This window comes from Saccopteryx leptura, chromosome 12 (genome assembly GCF_036850995.1).
Source record: "Saccopteryx leptura isolate mSacLep1 chromosome 12, mSacLep1_pri_phased_curated, whole genome shotgun sequence".
Lineage (NCBI taxonomy): Eukaryota > Metazoa > Chordata > Mammalia > Chiroptera > Emballonuridae > Saccopteryx > Saccopteryx leptura.
The window spans coordinates 17,564,076-17,582,494 of record NC_089514.1 but is presented as its reverse complement, the minus strand read 5'-3'; the positions used below and the strand labels follow the sequence as shown (position 1 = coordinate 17,582,494).

At 47.2% G+C, this 18,419-nt stretch overlaps 1 protein-coding gene across 3 annotated transcripts in view; it reads right to left on the bottom strand.

The window, feature by feature from the left end:
* Positions 1 to 236: 236 nt before the first annotated feature.
* Positions 237 to 18,419, bottom strand: part of RAPGEF5 (Rap guanine nucleotide exchange factor 5) — a 218,107-nt gene continuing 199,924 nt past the window's right edge. For all 3 annotated transcript variants that reach the window (XM_066354495.1, XM_066354496.1, XM_066354497.1), the window contains exons 22-26: positions 17,083 to 17,133; positions 16,156 to 16,243; positions 11,250 to 11,314; positions 6,799 to 6,853; positions 237 to 3,842 (exon numbers count right to left, since the gene is read on the bottom strand). In XM_066354495.1, coding sequence (XP_066210592.1) covers positions 3,724 to 3,842; positions 6,799 to 6,853; positions 11,250 to 11,314; positions 16,156 to 16,243; positions 17,083 to 17,133 — 378 coding nt within the window. In that variant the 3' untranslated portion in view covers positions 237 to 3,723. The remainder of the gene's footprint in view (positions 3,843 to 6,798; positions 6,854 to 11,249; positions 11,315 to 16,155; positions 16,244 to 17,082; positions 17,134 to 18,419) is intronic.

The following is an 18,419-nucleotide window of genomic DNA, read 5'->3' as shown; positions in this document are numbered from 1 at the left end:
ACAAACTGTAGTCCCTGAGAAGTTAGGTAGACACCCTGATCATGGGTTTTCTATCTCCTAATTGTTCACGCAAGCTGACAGTGTCAAAGCAGTACTGATTAATGATACATTAAAAGGCAAGAGTCCTTGCTTCAGGTCGATTTCATCCCAGTATTTAATAACAGTGTAATACGAATACAATAAATAGGCTATGCAAATAAATAGTACTCTGCTAAAAAACGTTTGATATGTACAGCTTTGCTTTTTTTTTTTTTTTTTTTTACAGTAGTACATGTTCATCTAGCTTTTTGGCAATTTTTAAAAACTCTCTCCCCCCTACTAGTTTTTAGCATGGTGGCCCACTCATTAAGAAGCAGGCTGAAATTTTAAGGACATATTTGAAGCATTTTAAAAGGAACTGCACGCTAGACAATCTGCAGTGCACCTGACCGTCCCAATTTTAATGTTTCCACCTAGTTTCCGAGAAGCTTGGATCAGTTGTGCCATGTGGGAACGCTAAGGTTGGGACGTGTGGGGTATGTGTTGGCTGCCACAGGGCGGCTGGGCGAGCCCAGCTCTGGGGATCCGAGGGCACCGGCACTCTCTCCTTCCTGCAGCTCTTTCTCCCACCAGGGGGCGGTAAGCCTGTCAGTGCGACATCTCCCACCAGGGGGCGGTAAGCCTGTCAGTGCGACATCTTCTCCCGCCAGCTGGGAGGGGGCAGAGTTTTACCGCATCCGCATGCTTCTGAGCTCAGTGTCCCCTCCACCTGACCTGCCTGTGGCTAGGGGTCTGGGACAACGAATTTATTCTAAACATAATCAGCGACCCCAGAACAAAGTGAATGCAGGCCATAATATTTATCATGACAACCATTTGGCAACTGTGCGGATTATACCAAAGAGTGGATTGGAAACATGGTGGTCTCTGGAGCATCTGTAAGTATGTGTGGAAAATACAGAAAGATGGTGATTCTGTCTGCAGGAGCGCGTCCAGTGCTGCCTTCTAAGCAGGGCTGGTTCACTGGGATGCTGCCGAATCCACAGACCCGTGGGGCTGTTGAGCATTGTGCTGTAGCAGAAAGAACCGCTTGGAAGTGCCGGTCAACCACTCGCCGCTGAAGGTGGCAGATTACTGATTTCAGAGTGAGTGGAGATTTCAGGTGATCATAAAACTCTGAGAGCTGAAAAGCAGCTTCGATGTCTTTCAGTCCACGCTTCCAGCCAGGACAAAACCTATTCCGAAGAGGGTGTGGCAATTATCCAGAGAGGGAACACGGCCCATCCCTACGATCAGGGAGAAGCTTCGTCTTGCGACGGCCTGCTCTGTGTTGGGCAGCTCAGGTGTTCAGGAAGAGCTGCACGTTGAGCCGAAGCTGACTCCCATGATTCTGCCCTGAATTCTTTAATCCCTGATTTATGTCTTCTCAGAGCTTCTGAGATTTCTGAGAGCTGCTGCCTGGGAAATCTCTGGAGACAGTTGTTAAATTTCAGAAAGATTTGGAGATTTTGATGACACGCAGAAGATGAGGATAGAAAGGCAGCTCAAAACCAAACAAAACTTCCCCCTCCCTGGGCTGCCCGGAGCCACCTGAACACGGCTGGAGGCAGCGGCGGACGAGCACCAGGCTCTGCCGGCCCGTCTTCCCCTGTGCCACGGGGCGTGCTCTGCCTACACCACCCAGATGTGCTTAAACTGCATGTGCGGATTCATTCGGCCGCGTACAAATCTGAACTGAGGTCTAAGGAACAGGTGCTGTGCTGAACGAGTTCTCTACCAGAGCAACTGAAACAGTTTTACTTGGAGCAATGTAGATCTTATGTGAATAAAACTGCAAACTATGGAGACAATGTTAAAAGGGTTTTACATGGTTTGACTGGGCAAATGTTACTCCTCTCCAGCAGAGAGAACGGACAGGAACACCTGTGTGTGCTGTTGGCCCATGCTAACTTCAGGAATTGGCAAGAGAGCTTTTCCAGGGTTTGACAGCCACGAGAGAAGTCTGCCCTGGGCCCAAGGTCCTGGTCTCCCCAGCGGGTCTCATTCCATTCCCAGCAGCCGGGAGCATTTCTCTATGTGGATCAGTCCTGGATGGTGTCTTTTTACAAAAATCTGTTAACTTTCAGGACTGATATCTTACGTGCTGGGATGGACTGAAGTTCTACCAAACAATCTCTTCCTCCGTGGCTCCTGCCAGTGACATCCCAAGCTCAGCGTGATTCTTGAGCCCAGGGAGGCGACAGAGGCGTCAGAAAGCATCAGACGCAGCTCAGGACAGAGGTGCTGAGGAGACAGAGGGACGCGGTTCTGCGCAGGCACCTGAGAGGACAGGCGGGCGCGGTGAGGAGCGCAGAGGCTGACACGGGCGGACCGTGAACGGACTCCGGAAGCAATGTGACAAGTACCCAGCTGGCGGGGGTGGATTTCATTACTGTATCCCATAAGGCATTTTTGAAGGTCGAGGGAACTCTACCTACAGTTCTTGAGAATTACAAGAGTCTTATTTACTGGAGCAGCCCTAATCTATAAGAACGGGCATAAAGAGAGACTTAAAAAGACTCTGGGGAAAGAAAAGACAAATTATAGGAAAGATACTCTCTTGGTTGGAAGGTGAATTATAGGACTTGGAACTATCTGACATAAATCAGAGATCTGGGTATTTCAGGTTCTTTTAGCTGTAGAATGGGCAATCCCCACTATCTCAATGCCTCGCTGCCCTCTAGGGGGTGCTGAGTGCCCTACACATCCATCCCCCCGACACTCCCTGGACGGGCTGTGCTCGCTCACACCCTGTGGGCGAGGGGCCTGCAAAGGTCATGAGGCACAGAATGTGGACCCTTGTGACTCTCTGTCACCTTGATGAACAGTCATGGAGTGCCTATAATGTGTCAGGCACTGTGTTCTTTCAAGAATCACACTGTTCCCAATGGGAGACAAGAGCCTGCTTGAACATGTAGAGAAAATCCCTGGAGATTAAACAATGAGTTGGTTTCCTAAAGATTCCTAGTTTTTCATTATTGGCCAAGCAACCCAGCCTAACTGGCCCATGGTTGCAAATCAGTTGTTCGACAAGGAATTGCACCTGCGAACTGACGCCCCAAAGTGATTGTAGGTGCAAGGAAGCACACGCCGTGACACGTCCCTCTGGGAAATCGGAGCGTGGATGCTGGTGGCGCGACCTCACTGACTCCCTGGACACAGCGGCCTGTGGTGACGTCACAGTGCATATCACCAGAGGCCACGCCTTCCCCCTGGAAACCGGGAGATGCCATCACCGTCATCGGCTGTTCACACAAGCTACTTCTTTGACAGTCTCTACATGGTCATCGGCTACCAGGCAGAGTGAACTGGCTTCCTGTGCTGTGTGTATGCTTACAGAAGTATTTGGTCACTGCATATAACATGACATGCTCTCTTGTCTTGGTGCCGGCATGTCTCAAATTAAAAACTGGATGCGATCAACAATGTCCGCATAAGAAGACAGACGTCTCTGTTTCCAGAGTGCTCCGACTCTCCTTCTGCCCTCTCGTGCCCAGAGCACCGAGGAGAGGCCTCTCCCCGCCGCTCTGGCGGCTGACGTCACTTCCTGAGCACGCTTTGGTTGGCTTTCCTGTGTGTGTCTTGTGATTTGCTGATAAAACTCAGCGACTTCTCCTCTCACAGGAAAGGGACGTGCTTGGCAATGGCATTCCCGCAGCTCCAAGGGCACAGTCCCTCCGGGGGGGTGTGGCGGAGGGGCAGGGGTCATGCCCGGGGCTCGATCCTGTGCGAGAGCTCGAACAGGGCTTGCTGGCTGTCAATGACATACAGGTGACTGACGTAGGATTTCAGCTCTTGGTGCTCTTTGGGAGACATGTCACCTCCTAGTTTTTGGAGGGAAAAAAAAAAAAGACGGTCAATCTCATGAGCATGGTAATACTTTATCTAAATAACACCTTAAGGCTTAGACTGAGTAATCCTACCAGGCAGACCCTTGTCAGTCAGACTTGCAAAGAGCTATCTTTATGGGAACAGTAGGGTCTCTTTTCCAGCACAGCCTAGACTCAGCAGGCCAGGGAATTAGATGGGCCAGGTATTGGTCTACCAGCATTTAGAGAGAGTTTGTTACCTAACATGACAGAGTAGTCAGTGATTGTGCTATCTGTCCCCTCTCTGAATGGAAACGGCACAGACACACAACAGGGACGTGGCAGGTCCGGACTGGAGTCCGGGCCACGTGGCTCGCGAGCCCATGGTCTGAAGTCCCATGTCACAACAACTGCCCATTTAAATGGTTTTCGCTGGCTCTTAATCTCAGTCCAGAACTCAGAAATCACTGCTACTCTGGTGAGTGCACATACACAGTAGTTTTTATCATTACTTTTTAAAACTTTTGTGTAATCCTTGAGTGTCTTTATTAAAAGGGGGGAAAAAATTAAGGGACCAATGGAATGAACAGCTATCACAGAATTGAACTTAAGGTATGGCTGACAGGCAGAGCAGATTCCCAAAGCAAGCGGATGGGCCAGCATCTGCCCAGAGAAAGACAAGGCAAGCAAGGGGTTTTCCAGTCCCGATCTCAGGGCCGCAAGAGGCTTTAGTGCTCTGTGAGCACACAGGCTCCAGGCTGGTGACAGGGCTGACAGGGACACAGAGATAAGGCAGCCTGGACAATGGGTGAGCCCACTACCCATACCCAAAACAAACAGACACACCCTCCCCCCAAACCCCAAGAAACCGGGAGACTGGCTACACTGCCCAGAGAGACCATGTCAGTGGGAGGGGGCAGAGGTCACATCCTCCTGCCTCGGGGAATCAGGGGTGGGACCGTGAGACCGCAGTCCTGCAGCGGGAGCCGGAGGGAGGGGCCTGAGGAGGCTGAGCGTTTTTAAGGCAGCAATTTTTTTCTCCTGATGATGAAAACCTGTTTTTTTTTTCCTCCTCTATGATAATGTGTTTTGTATGTCTATATTTGAGGCTTATATGTCATGAGTGGCTTATAATTCTTACGTTAATAGAAGTAAGACTTCCTGGTTTTAAAAAAGTAGAAACACCAAGAGTTAAAGTTTTTGTCATCCCACTTGTTTGAAAGTGACCAAAAAGCTGGGTCACCCCAGAAAGCCTTTTTTTGGAAGACACCAAGAGACTGCTTTTGGTTTACTAAATGAGATGTTACCAAGATGATATTGTTGTTAAGTTTTTGGCCTTAAAAAAAGACGATAGAGTGAGTGGTTCCCACCATGACAACTGACACTCACATGCAGTTTATAATTTACAATGTCTTTATAATTTAAGACAATATCTTCTTTTATCCCAAATGCTGACATTGGTTTGCTATGTCTATATAAACTGTCAAAATGAATTTAGGTCATTCAGTCCCCTACATGATTTTTTAAAGAGAAAGAAATACAGAACACAAATAGGCCTCGTAGTTCTTTAAATTTCTCCTTTGCTTTGTGCTACGGAGACATACTCTCTAGGAATGGGAGGTTCAAGACAGAGTCAAGGCCAGCTGGGCCACCATAACCTTCCTGTCCACACTTGCAGCATATATATAAACCAGCATCCCTTAATAAATGAGACTGAAGTCTTAGAACTAGCTGAGTACCCATAAATACTTGGGGAGCAAAGGTGGATGAAAGAAATAGGAACTCGTCAGCAACATTATGCTTGTACATCTGAATGACCCTCCATGACAATGTTATTATCGCCGTGTCTATTATAACAGCACTGCGCCTGTGCACTTAATGGAGAGTAATAGAAGCACACATCAAATGGTATTAATCGATGTGAATATTTAGAAAATTCGGTCCTGCGTTTATAATTCTCCTTTGTGAACAGCAACTTTGCAATTCACACAGAAGTTCAGTTGCTTGGTTGGGGGGACAATATTGCCAGCCAAGACCAGCCCAGGTGGAAAAAGATTAGTAAGAATGAGCACCTGTCTTCAGGAAATGTGCCTTTGACTTTTCTACTTTATATCTATTCTGTATTGTTAAAAAAAATTGTTTTATAATTAAGATGTATCACTTCACAAAGTAAGTTTCACTTAGTGGACACCATTGATTTATAATTGTTGAATTCAACCTTCTATTTTTTTTAATTGCCCTTTATATCTACTACAAGGCAAAGGGAAGAGTATGGAGCAGGAAGCCAGGCAGACTCGGCCGGAAAAACGGCTGACTGCGTTAACCTCTGAGCTTCCTTTGCTCTGCACCCACAGGGTTAATAATCTCTGTTCACCGGTCACCAATCCCACTGCCTGTGTCAAAGCTCCGTGAACTCAATCAAGTTGATTTCCTTCCTTCCTACGATGATTTCACATGATTTAAACATAATGTAAATGATGCCCAAGACTTAGAAAAGAACAGCTATTCCTACTTACATGCATCTCAGTGGGGAGTCGACACAAGTGCTCAAAAAAATTACTTTTTCAGTGAAAGGCAGCTCCAGAGAGGAAGTTTTTGTTGGAGAGGAGGAGAGAGTCTGGAAGGCTGCATTAGGCACATTTACAAACTCTATTCCTATTCCAGGAAGGCTCCGAGAAAAGAGGTTAGGGACCGATAAACCCATGGGTAAACCACAGGGCGAGTCAACAAGCCTTTGTGGGCCGGGAGCTCCTGACGCCCAAAGTCTGTGCAGTATGAACCTGCTGCCTATCCTGTCTTCCTCCAAGTTCTAAACACGCGGCGATGAAGCAAAGAGAAAGTACAGGGTGCGTGTACGATACGCACATCATACTTTACGACTGAGTTTGTTACCACCAGATACTTGTGACAGGGTCACAGTCTATACCACTGTCTGATAAATCTACATTGTACACGGATGTCAGCTACTCACCAAACTGGTTCGTCCTGCAGTGTCTCAGGGTTCGGACTGTGTCTGCAATCATGTGCTAGAAGGCAGAGCAGGAAATGTATCAGTGGAAGGGTCATTTAGGTCAACCCTTTTACACTTGGGGTGAAAACAGAATTATTTCAGGGACTGCTAAGACAGAAGTCACCCTGAACATAAGCGAGTTCAACTAAGATCATTGGGTATATAATCTTCATACAACATCAGGGTGGTTAACTCTTTCGCAGACTAGACGTGAAATTTCTGGCGGACCGGTTCACAGACTGGCGGCTGAAATACACTGATTTAGGGTGTTACTGAAATGGCATGCCACTGGGATTGAAGGATATTTACACCCTTGAGTGTAATTTGGAGCTGGACTTTAATTGGTAATATTGAGCTTGGGTTACAAAAGAATATTTAGTCCTTGTCTGTAGAAACAGTGGCTCCCAAACCTGGCGCGCCGTTGTAACTGAGCCATGGGAAAAAACCACAATAAAGAAATGCAACTCTCATACACTCCTGTCCGCCTGTCTCTCATTTGTTTAGCTTTTCACTTTAGGGGCTGTTCTGCCTTTTCTCCATGAAGCCGGATTGAGACCACCCTTCTGAACCGAGGGAGTGTTCTGAACACAGCTGGTGTTCTTCGTACAGTATGCACTGGCTTTGTGCTGCTGTGTTTGCTGTGGGACTCCTCCCGCAGACTAGGGGCCCCCAGAGGACTGTGCCTGCCCAGCGTCCCCTGTCATGCACACGGGCTCCCACACACTTGCTGAGCGGAGGCAGGGATTTTTGTGGAACCAAAGACTCGAGTCTCCTCAACGGTGACAGGAAGTGAGATGTTCGTGAAAGACAAACGTTTTTCTAAAATATCAATAGCTGCACAAAGATTGCTTTCTGTTTATAATTCACATTCTCTCCTATACTCTTCAGTTATTCTACTTTATAATTTCTTTCTTGAAAATCCTCCCTGCTATCCAGGCAAAATTCTTCTTAAAATCGCAGCTGCTTCTGATGGGGTCCCATCGCCTCATCTTGGTGACCCTGTAACGGTCTTCTGGGCTCTCTCACTTTCCGTTTTCCAGGATGAGAGGAACAGAGCATTTAGGGCAGGACCCTGCACCACTATAGCTCCTCCCACAAAGCGGCCAGAATCATCTGTCCTCATTCTAGTTCTCTGGAAAAAAAAATCTCCAGTGACTCCCTCATTTGTTTTCTATCAAAATCCAAACACCATTCCATTACTCAAGAACGTTCCTTATCTGGTGCCTCAAACCTCCCCATGGGGTCGTCACCTTCCAGGCCCCGTGTATACACACTGCACACAGGTCTGTCCACAGCAAACCCTCCATGAATTATTGCTAAAATAGAGTTAATATTTAAAAAAAATTTTTTTTTAACTGAAAATCCAGCAGAACTTACAGAAACTGTATTTGAATATGACCTACTTATTAAAACAGTTCTCACAGCTGTAGTTCTGCTCAATAGTGGGAAATTAAGTAGGACAGTGATTACAGCCACAGCTCTCCTCGCATTTGTAAAGGAAATGAGACCTGACTCACGTCCGGGCGCCTATTGTTAAGTTTCCTTCCCCAAATTTACCGCTATTCCTGGGACAGTTCCCTCGTTGTTTTAAACTGTGGCGTCACATTGATTTCTATCGTGCGCCATTTGCAAAGCTCACAGCAAAGCTCAGTCCCTCAGTCCCGGGTGCCTCACCGAAACCTGAGCCCCCATCCCATCCTCATCTTTTGTTTTCTGAAGGGGGAGGGAGGACGTGACAATAAAAGCTGGTAAAAGCTGACGCTCTGGACATTGGGGAAAACAGAGAAGAAGAGGGGAGAGCATTTGTTTCTTCATTATTTCACGGCTGGAGACCGAAACGCCTGGAGTTGCTGAGGCAGCCCAGGGAACAATAGCAATCTGACGAGACCCGGTGAGGGCTCCTGGGTCTTCATGTCGTCTGACTTAATGTGGTGGCCTGTCCCAGCCAGATAAAGATAATAGAGTGCATTATCTGCTCACTGGCCTGCACTAATATCCATCACGAGGAACTGGCTCCTCGCAAGTTAATTCAGTTACGTTCTCTTGGTTCATTATTGTGAAAGATGATCCTGTTCGAGCTTAAGTGAAACCCTGTCCTTTGCTAAGAAATATTCCTTGAAAACACTGCCTCTACTAGGAAACTCAGTTTCATTCCCCGGCACCCGAGTACAACATAGGGCTACGTACAATGTAAAAGAGAAGTCTGTCCTCCTAGAAAATTCTAACTTCACCCTGTCTTTTCTGTGCAAGAAGGGGGGGGGGGTCAGCACAAGGTGTGCTACACCTTAAATACCATCTCCTTTGAGCACCAGGAACCCACCAGCTGTCCCAGGGGCCGTATATATAACTGCTTACCTCCTCTCTTTTTAATCAATTCCTAGTCAGGAATTTAAAATTAAAAATGGAATATTACTTATATATGCCATGCTATCTCCTTAAACTTTCTTAAAGAGTTAAGGGCACAGATGAATACTGACCCTAGTAGAAGTACTATGTATGAGACTTTCTTTGTTTTGGAAGTCTTAGCACATCCGAAAGCAGGACCCTAGGTGACGTCAGCTGGGTTAGAAGCCTTCCCCCTGGGTTGTTGGAGGAAGCAGGAAGACCACAGATGCTGGGCAGAAACAGACAGAGAGGACAGGGGATCCTTCCCCCGTCCTTCCTGCGCGTGCCATTACTGAACGGTTCCCTCACTCTGGGAGCACTTATCTGAGGGGAAATGACAAGATGACCTTAACCAAACTCCGGTTTCACTTTGAACCACGAGCCTGCCTTTAACCACGGAGGGGAGTCGGCGTACAGAGTACAGTCCTTCTCCTCCGTCCCCTCTGCTTAGTCAGAGGGAAGTTACCAGACCTTCAGAGGGGTTTCCACTCGACAAACCTCATCCTCCATCTTCACATGTGCTCTCCAAAGCTTACTCAGTGCTGGCCAGGATTTGACATAAATATTGACCAAAAAGGCTTTACATTCCTGCAGTCATCTCAAATACCAAACACCGGAGGTGACTCTGCCTAGAAACTAGTGTCAGTGCCTACAGCCTAACCGAACAGGGGCCCTGTCATCTTCTGAACATTACACAGCGACACAGAACACATCTGCAGAGGAAGTACCGAAACCCCAATGCTCTACACATCCACTTCCAGCTGTGTGGGTTTGACGGTGGTATCGGAATAACTGAGCTCTGGTTCCAGAGCACCTGATACAGAAAGGGACTTAAAAAAAGTTATAGCTAGAGCCACATCTGGTTATTTAAAAATAACTGGTCATAAAGTGATCGTCCTCAAGGGAGTAAAATGGACCACGGAGGATAAGCTAAGACGCCTGCCTTCCCGACCCTACGTGGGTGGGTTTTCAAGGTGGGCGTGGTCCTGTGCTGCCTCCTCCTGTGTGAGGGGCGTCAACCTGGTGATTGGAGCAGGGTGCTCGTGAGAAAAAGGCCAGACGCCAAGCTTGCTCGGACTCATCAGTGTGCACTGCTCTCCGGTCGTGGCCTGCAGCCCCCAGCTCGCTTGACCTCCTCGCAAACGCCTGTCCGCTCTGCCCTCGCAGGGAACGGGGGTGTGGAGGGTGGGTGGTGGGTGGGGCAGGGGTCAGTTCCTGAAAGACTTCACACAAATCCATTACCGTGACTGAAAAGGCCACTGAAAGGTCAGGATCTATGGATAGGGGTCACGGGTGTCATTTTTAACCGCGAGGGGCAATCTAATCTGTGACTAAAGTTCATCTGTCAGACAAATCCATTCATTCTTCTCCTGGTCCGCCGGGTCCCCTCGGAGCACTCCTGTCAGCTCCCGCTCGCCCAGGAGGGGGCTGCTCGGAGAGCCACACCAAAGCCCCTGGCGCGTCCTGCAAACAGCTGAGGAAGAGTCCCGTGAAAAGGACGGGCTGGGGCCCCTTTCTCAGGGGCACTCTGCCAGAGCTGCTCCCTCCACAGTGGCACCGTCTGACCCCAGGCTGACAGGAGGCGGTCCTTCCCCTCAAAAGCAGACCCTGCAAATCCCACCTTCATACCCAGGGAGGGAGGCACGGGAGGGGGACACATCTCCCTAGAAGGAGAGTGTTCTCCCATGCCCGGGAAAGCAGTGCATGCTGGGACGCAGAAAGCCGCTTTTAAAGCAGAAAGCTTAACCTCACAAGTGTTAATTCCCCCTGACAGGACCCTTACGGTTTTATTTTGGGTTCAACACCCAATTATAAACAAAGAAGTGGACTTCTCTATTTAGTTCTCAAAACCTTGCTAGCATGCTTTGTTTTAATCGGAACACATTTTATCGACAATGCACAACATGCAGCAAATAAACTGGAAATCATCATACATTTGGTGAAGAGACGTGCTTAATCCACTTGTTTCTTGGAGCAAAGAAGAAAAGAATGCATTTGAGAAAGGAGAAATAATGAAATTTACCTACCAGCTTCTCAAAATTGACAAGATTATCCAAAAATGTTTTATTTCCCTCATGAATAAATGTTACATCTGCAAATGAAAAACAAAAAGATACACGGACCATTAGGAGCGGATCATGAGCCAGGGCGGAGAAGGTCTACAAGCAAGGTAACCTACTAATTTTTCTTAAACGTTATGGATTGCTCCAGGCATTGACAAGGCAACTGGAAATTGAATCCGTATACTATTCAATGTGAAAGGGCATAATTTATGTTGTGTGGGAGGAGAAGACATTATACGACATTAATGCAAGCATGTATAAATATTTTGCACTGACAACAAGGTGTTTGACTTCAACCTGCTTAATATAAACTAACACTATTCTATAACCTAACTGGTCCATTATGTTTTTAGGCCAGAATATTAAGCAGAAAAGAACTGAATCTCCAAGAATAATAGAATTTTAATATTTATATGTGTTTTTTATAAACAATTTTTTTTGGGGGGGCAAATTGTAGGGGGCCTGCTCTATTTAAAATATTCACATTTAGATGTAGATGTTCAATTTCGATTTTTGGCTCTCAAAGTCAGTGCCCGACTGTGTATCGGAAGTGAGGAAGGAGAGAGACGGGTTTGAAAATGGCCAGCTTCCCGGCCCTATTCTACTGCTAGGAAGAAAACATCACCAATGAAAATCACCCAAGGAGAGTAAGATGCGTGTCCACAGTCAGAGGAAGGGAAAGTTGTATTTGGTTTGAGCCTCGCTGCATTTAAAGTGACAGAAGATATTCAAATACGAGTCTCCTTGTGGTCGCAAGAAACCCCGAGACTGCTCCCTCCAGAGACTGGTTACAATCAAGCAGACAACATGAACACTCTGATCAGAGGGCCAATGACTGGGCAGCAGGGAATCCTCGCAGACAAGAATCAAAGTAGGAACTGTATTACAGATTTGAAGAGCATGACAATCATCAGCTTTGTATCACAGACAGGGAGAACAAACCAAATGAAAATAATTTTCAAAAACCTACTAAAATAACCTCATGTAAAACAGAGAAAAGAACAGTTTAAAATTCCTTTATGTAGAAAGGGAAAGGATTTGCATTTAGTCAAGACTTGGATCCTGCTGGTTCTTAATGACCCATTAAGAGCTAGGTGCCCCGGAAACCAGCCTGTGACACACTCGGCCACCTAACCTGGACTGCCCACCAGGGGGCGACACGACTTGCATAGCTACAGGACACACTGACCCAACACTTCCCTGGAGGCATCCTTATACGCCTGCAGCACTGACTGCAATGTTTTCCTATGCTTCTTCTCTTTTCTTCGTTCTTTTTTTTTTTAAACAGATATCCCAGCAGGAAAGCAATTCACAGCTGCTCAGTGCTTTGAACAATTCTCTGGTTATTTTACCACCTTTCATGATTTTACTTTCCGAAAAGAATTGCAAGGTTTTATCATGTGACAACATTTAGGAAAGAGTAGTCAACACAGGTAACTACAACCTTTTTTTGTATCACAAACAAAGCACTGTGGGTATTCTACTCACATTAAAACACCACCTGAAGGCCTAGCCTCTCCTAACTCCCTGAGAACTGGGATTACAAGCACCCCGAGTCCATTTCCCCAATGGTACTGGCTTGGCGTCCCCTTCCTGAGTTCCCAAGGGTGACAACGAGGGGTGATGAAAATAATGACAGCTTGTATTTATTAACAGCACCGACTGGGCATCAACTCACAGAATCCTCACCATAAACCAAGGTAGAGCCCTAGCAGAAAAGAATGGAAGCAGCTCTGGTCCCAAGAATGTGTCCCGTGATCACAGCTCCAAACGTTGCAGCCGGGGTCCAAACCCGGGGAGCCTGTTTCCTCTCACCAGCTGAAAGGACTTGGACATTTCTTACAACCTGTTACAGTCACCTTGCTGAATTTGTGGCACGGGGGTCGCCCTGTAGCCATGTCTCCTCTTCCTGGGTGGTCTCACTTAACCTCAGCCCCTCAGGCACTTGTCCAGGTCAGCCAATGAGGATGGCCACTCCCTGAGGGCGCGGGCAGCCAGGCTGACCGTGGGCTGAGCACAAGGCAGGGGAGGGGCTCCTTGTCCAGGTGGGGAAGGAGGGGAGGCTGGAAGGGGCCGCGCTCAGGAGAAGGGGGTTCAAGTGACGGGAGGTTTCGACACATTGAAGGGAAGGTGCGTGATGAGAAAGGCACCAGAGATCCACAGCAGGTGGCTGAGCCCGAAGACTGGGACCTCAGCACTTACGTCGTGGGCTGTGAAGCAGTTCAGGGTGTGGGCAACGGGCACCTGCCAGGCCCCCTTTCCCTGGGGACACCTGGACACACTTCAGAGACTAGAACTGCCGGATGGAAGGACTCCATTTGAAGAGATGGCAAGTGAAAGAGAAGGAAGAAACACAGAAGCAACCTGACACTCCTTACACTGAAATACTCCCACAAAAGTCCAGCAGTAATCTCTAACATGCATCCACAATGAAGACGCCAGTTTATCCTCAAACGCTCTCTGGGAAGGGCCTTCCGGCTCCAAAACAGCACAGATACCACGGATTATTCGGCGGCTTCGGGCCTGGCGGTCAGCTGCATCCTGTCCTCGCCACTCAGGGCCTCCCACTGCCCACACCACAGCAGGGAGCGAAGCTGATCAAAAGCAAGAAGTTCAACTGGCAAACAGGGAAGCTGATGGCTGACAGGAGGCACAGGTTCTGTGCTCACTTCATCATCTCCAAGGTTACCGGGCAGTGACTCCTTCAGAAAATGAAACATGGGAGGCCTGGTCCTTCTTAACACCAACAGGCTCAATTTGGTCTTATTTTTCTCACTGAAAGGAACCCAAAGTAGGGAGTGGAGGGGGTAGTTTCATTAAGAAGTTGGTTCCGCCTGACCAGGTGGTGGCGAAGTGAACAGAGCATCAACCTGGGACACAGGGGACCCAGGTTCAAAATCCCCAGGTGGCCAGCTTGAGCGCGGGATTGTTGGCTTGAGCCCAAAGGTTGTTGGCTTGAGCCCAAGGTCGCTGGCATGAGCAAGGGGTCACTCAGTCTGTTGTAGCCCCCTGGTCAAGGCACATATGAGAAATCAATCAATGAACAACTAAGGTGCTGCAACAAAGAATTGATGCTTCTCATCTCTCTCCCTTCCTGTCTGTCTGTCCCTATCTGTCCCTCTCTCTGTCACACACAAAAAACTTAAGGTAAAGGAAAAATAGGTGTTTATTTATACTCAAGAAAAATGCTAAAAAAAGCGTTTAATTTACCTTTTCACTAATTTGCAAATGAGTGAAAGAATAGTCGGTAGAAGAAGAAAAGGAAATTTGTTCTGCTGCCAACAGAGAGATCCAGATCAACTCAGCAGAGCAGAAAACTGCACCCAAGCTAAGATGTAAGTGTGAGACACTTCACTGCACTGAGTATTTGTTGAGGAAAAGTCACTAATATACAGTAGAAAGCCTTGCTCATATCTAATTAAGTTAAAGGGGCACTGTCAGCTAATGTCTCATTACCTTAAAGATACTTGTTTCAGCAATTTGAACTCCCAATTCAGTTCCTTCCCAGGATCTGTCCTCATCCTCTGCTTTTCCTATTTGTGACGGAATGATTCTACGTGTCACCTCCCACCTGCCACCCTGCTCCCCAGTTGAAGGTGTTCTATTTTTGCAAATAAAAATCATCAGCCTGAATAGACTTTATCTTAAAAGGAAATAAATATCATATGTAGACTCGAATAAACTTCTTAATTATTTTGAGATGACACCCTCTCCTTATGTCACTCATCCATTTACAGTTCTCAGAGTCTTTTCAGCTTGGGCAAAGCACCTGGCCGCCTCGACTGTCCTCATACATTATGGTTTTTATTGTTTCACGGAGGCTCCTGCTTTGTGTTAGATGAAGACTAAATGAGTGGCAGCAGGAGTGTATAGCCACTCCGTAATTCTGAGCTCTGGTTGTTCTTGAGGGCAGCCGGAGAGGGGATACAGGCTTCGCTGCCAGTGGGGTGGGCCAAAGGGGGATGGGGATGGGGATGGGGAGGGGGAGGGGGATGGCCAGGCCAACCAGCGATCTGGTGCCTGGGTAACTCGTTTCCAGAATCACATTTGTGAGCCCCGTCGTGGGGACCTGACCCAGCCCAGGTTACACGCCTCTGAAGAGCAGAGGTTATATACGAGAGTATTTCTGCACGGCCAAGACAGAGGACCAAGTCCCCTTTCTCAGGAAAGCACACAGGTAGGCTACAGACTGAATGTCAGGTGTGCAGGTCAGATTAAAACGAACTTCCCCTTTGTGAATTCCCTGGGCTGGAAGGAGACCACTGAGATCTCATTAGTAAATTTAACTAACACGTTTCATGAGGGATGATTTGCTGCTCCATAGGGAAGTCAGTGGAGTAGCTTGGAGCTGTCATGTTCTTTCCCAAAAGGATCCCACTCCTGGGGAGAAAAAAAGGACACTCTCAGCCAGAAGTATTTCCCATGCAGCGGCAGGCTGCGGGCTGCGGCTCGGAAACTTAGGTTGTGACGTGGTGTTTGATTGATCGATCACCATTTGGGTTCTTTATACCAGCCTGTTCTTGGCTGAATGAAGTGGATCGTGAACTCACAGGACATAAAACAGCCCTTAGAAGCAAGGTAAAGTAAAAACACAAAAATGTCCAGGGCCAAATTTTGTGAGTCAAGAGAAAATGCTTTAATGTCTTCTCAGGTCCAGCTTAATATTTTAGGTATCTCAGGAATAACTGAGTATTTGCAAAACAATCCCGAGCAAGCACCTTTAAGTCTGAATGTCAAAATTACTTTAAAGAAATAAACTGAGTCCCCTCTCTCTCTCTCTCTCTCTCTCTCTTTTTGTCCTCTATAGTTACAGTGATACAGTTCTGGAAGATGAAATTACATAGCAGAAAAGATGAAAAGAAATCATTACCTTTAAGCAATAAGGGCATGAAAGGGATCTTGGGTGGCTTCATCTTTTTGAATGCATCTCGGTAGGCTTTGTGGTTCAGGGAAGGGTCCTGTGGACCAAGCGGATGACAAAGAGAAAGAAAAAAATCAATGTGTATAGAAACAATTCTAAATCCATTTCTGCGGTACAATTTGAACATGCTTTAGGTATTGAGAAGTCCTCCCCAAGGACCAGGTAGATAAAGGTTTCCTAGGAGAATAAACTCACTAAATTAGGGCAGGAAATCTAGGCGATGAATGAAAAAGCCCACTTATTATTAGTTTACAATAATGCAAAGTGACTGGAAAAGAGAAGCACCTTTTGATTGCCCTATTATTTTCCTCAAATCGGGTTCTTTAAGTACAGTTTCCTCTGCATAATTTCTGTCAGGCGGAAACCCTGATGTCTTTTGTTAGGGACACCACAAAGAAAAACTGCCCTCATAATGCACAGACAGTGTGGAGGAAACGAGAGAACACTGTCTATCGCGCTCTGAAAGGGAATTACACATTTTGTCACGGAACCCAAGAAAAGGTAAGAAGGAGAAGAGAACGATGCAGAAGGCGCTGTCTGCCCATGAAATTTATACCAATTAATTTCACAGGCTTTGAAATGGACCTGCTTAAAGACCTGCTTTCTAAAGGTCAAACCAAAGGGGCCAGTCTCATCTCACTGAATTTTTCCACAGAGAAGCAGCAGCACTAAATGCAAGCTCGCTTCGCTCTGCAAGAAGTAGAGCTGTGTTTTCATGTACAGCTGAACTTGTCGGAGCTCCCTGCCGCCACGGGGTGTGGGTCCCCCCCCCCCCCGCTGGGATCCAGGAGGAGACTGGACACCAGCAACTAATCTGAAGAGTTAAGCCCCAGCCCCCCCCCCCCCCCCCCCCCCCCCCCCGGCTCAACTACTTACTGTTAAACTTTCAAGTTCAGAGAAAAGTTTCTTAAACTTCCCAGGGATTTTCTAAAAAAAAAAAAACAAAAAAGAGAAAGTCAAAGAAGTCAGTTATTTTGAGAGGCGACCAGGGGCGTTTTCATTAAGCTGTGCTTACACGGGCCACATTGCTGAACATACATGTATCTGTCATCTGGGTCTGCCCTGACTGCTTCTCGCGATGCCATTTCCATCATCCCGTAATGAGACATTCCTCGGGAATGTGGCTAAAAACAGTTTACCATACCTAACAGCCACACAGCCGGAATCTAGCTGGTCAGACATTCCAAACACTGGTGATTTCTTTTTTTTTTTTTAAATAAAAACTTGGATTTCAGTCCCAATCCTACCTTTGATGGATGCTCTCGTCTTCTTATAAGTGTTGTTGACTGGGAATGATAAGGTCACCTGGCATTTTTTGTGTCAATGATGGGACCAGGTTTCACAGTAGAGGGCTATATACATACAGTGAAAGGCCATGAAACCCCTAGAGGGCGAAGCCTGCTCTTTAATAGGTGGAATTCTTGAATTATAAAGATCAACCACACCGGTAGAGGGCATGTGAAAGGAGGGAGGATACTCCACTTCCCCAAATAAAAATTCAGGCCCTGGAAAGAGCCTGGAATTTTCCAGCCTGCCTTTAACGCGGTTAAGTCAAAGCTGGGCGCCTCTCACGCGGCGGCGGAGAGAGAAGACAGTCTGACTCTGAATCCTGCCCCTCCTCCTGGCCGAGCGGTTTGCCCTCAGTCTCCAGGCTCGCGGACTGATACGGAGACGACGCTGAGAAAGTGCCTGCTCTGTGGCTGGTGCTGACCAATTCCGGCTAGTAACACTAGCAACAATGATTCTGGAAGGTATTTGTGGGATTAGACTTCTACATCATTTAGGAATAGGCTTTTCAATTTGATAATTCAGAATCTGGACACCGTTTGTCACAGCAAACAGGCAGTTAAATCTGACTGGAAACTACTGTTACATAAACACGCCTATATTCACGCAGGGGAAACCAAATGAGAAAAGATAAAGCACAGCCACCTGCAACTTATTCCCATTGGAGCTGCATATCTTAGTTTGTTGGGCATTTCACACGAATGCCCCACGGGCACCTCAAATTCAGAGCCCAACTGATCAGCTTCAGGGTCAGCCAGGGGCTGAAACTGGCTTACCACCTGCTTTTATAAATAAAGTTTTATTGGAACAATGCCACGCCCGTTCGTCGACATAATAATTGTGGTTGCTCTTGCACTGCAGTGGCCGAGTTGAGTCACTGAAGTAAGAGACCGCCCAGCCTAACACTTACTAGCTGGCCCATTACC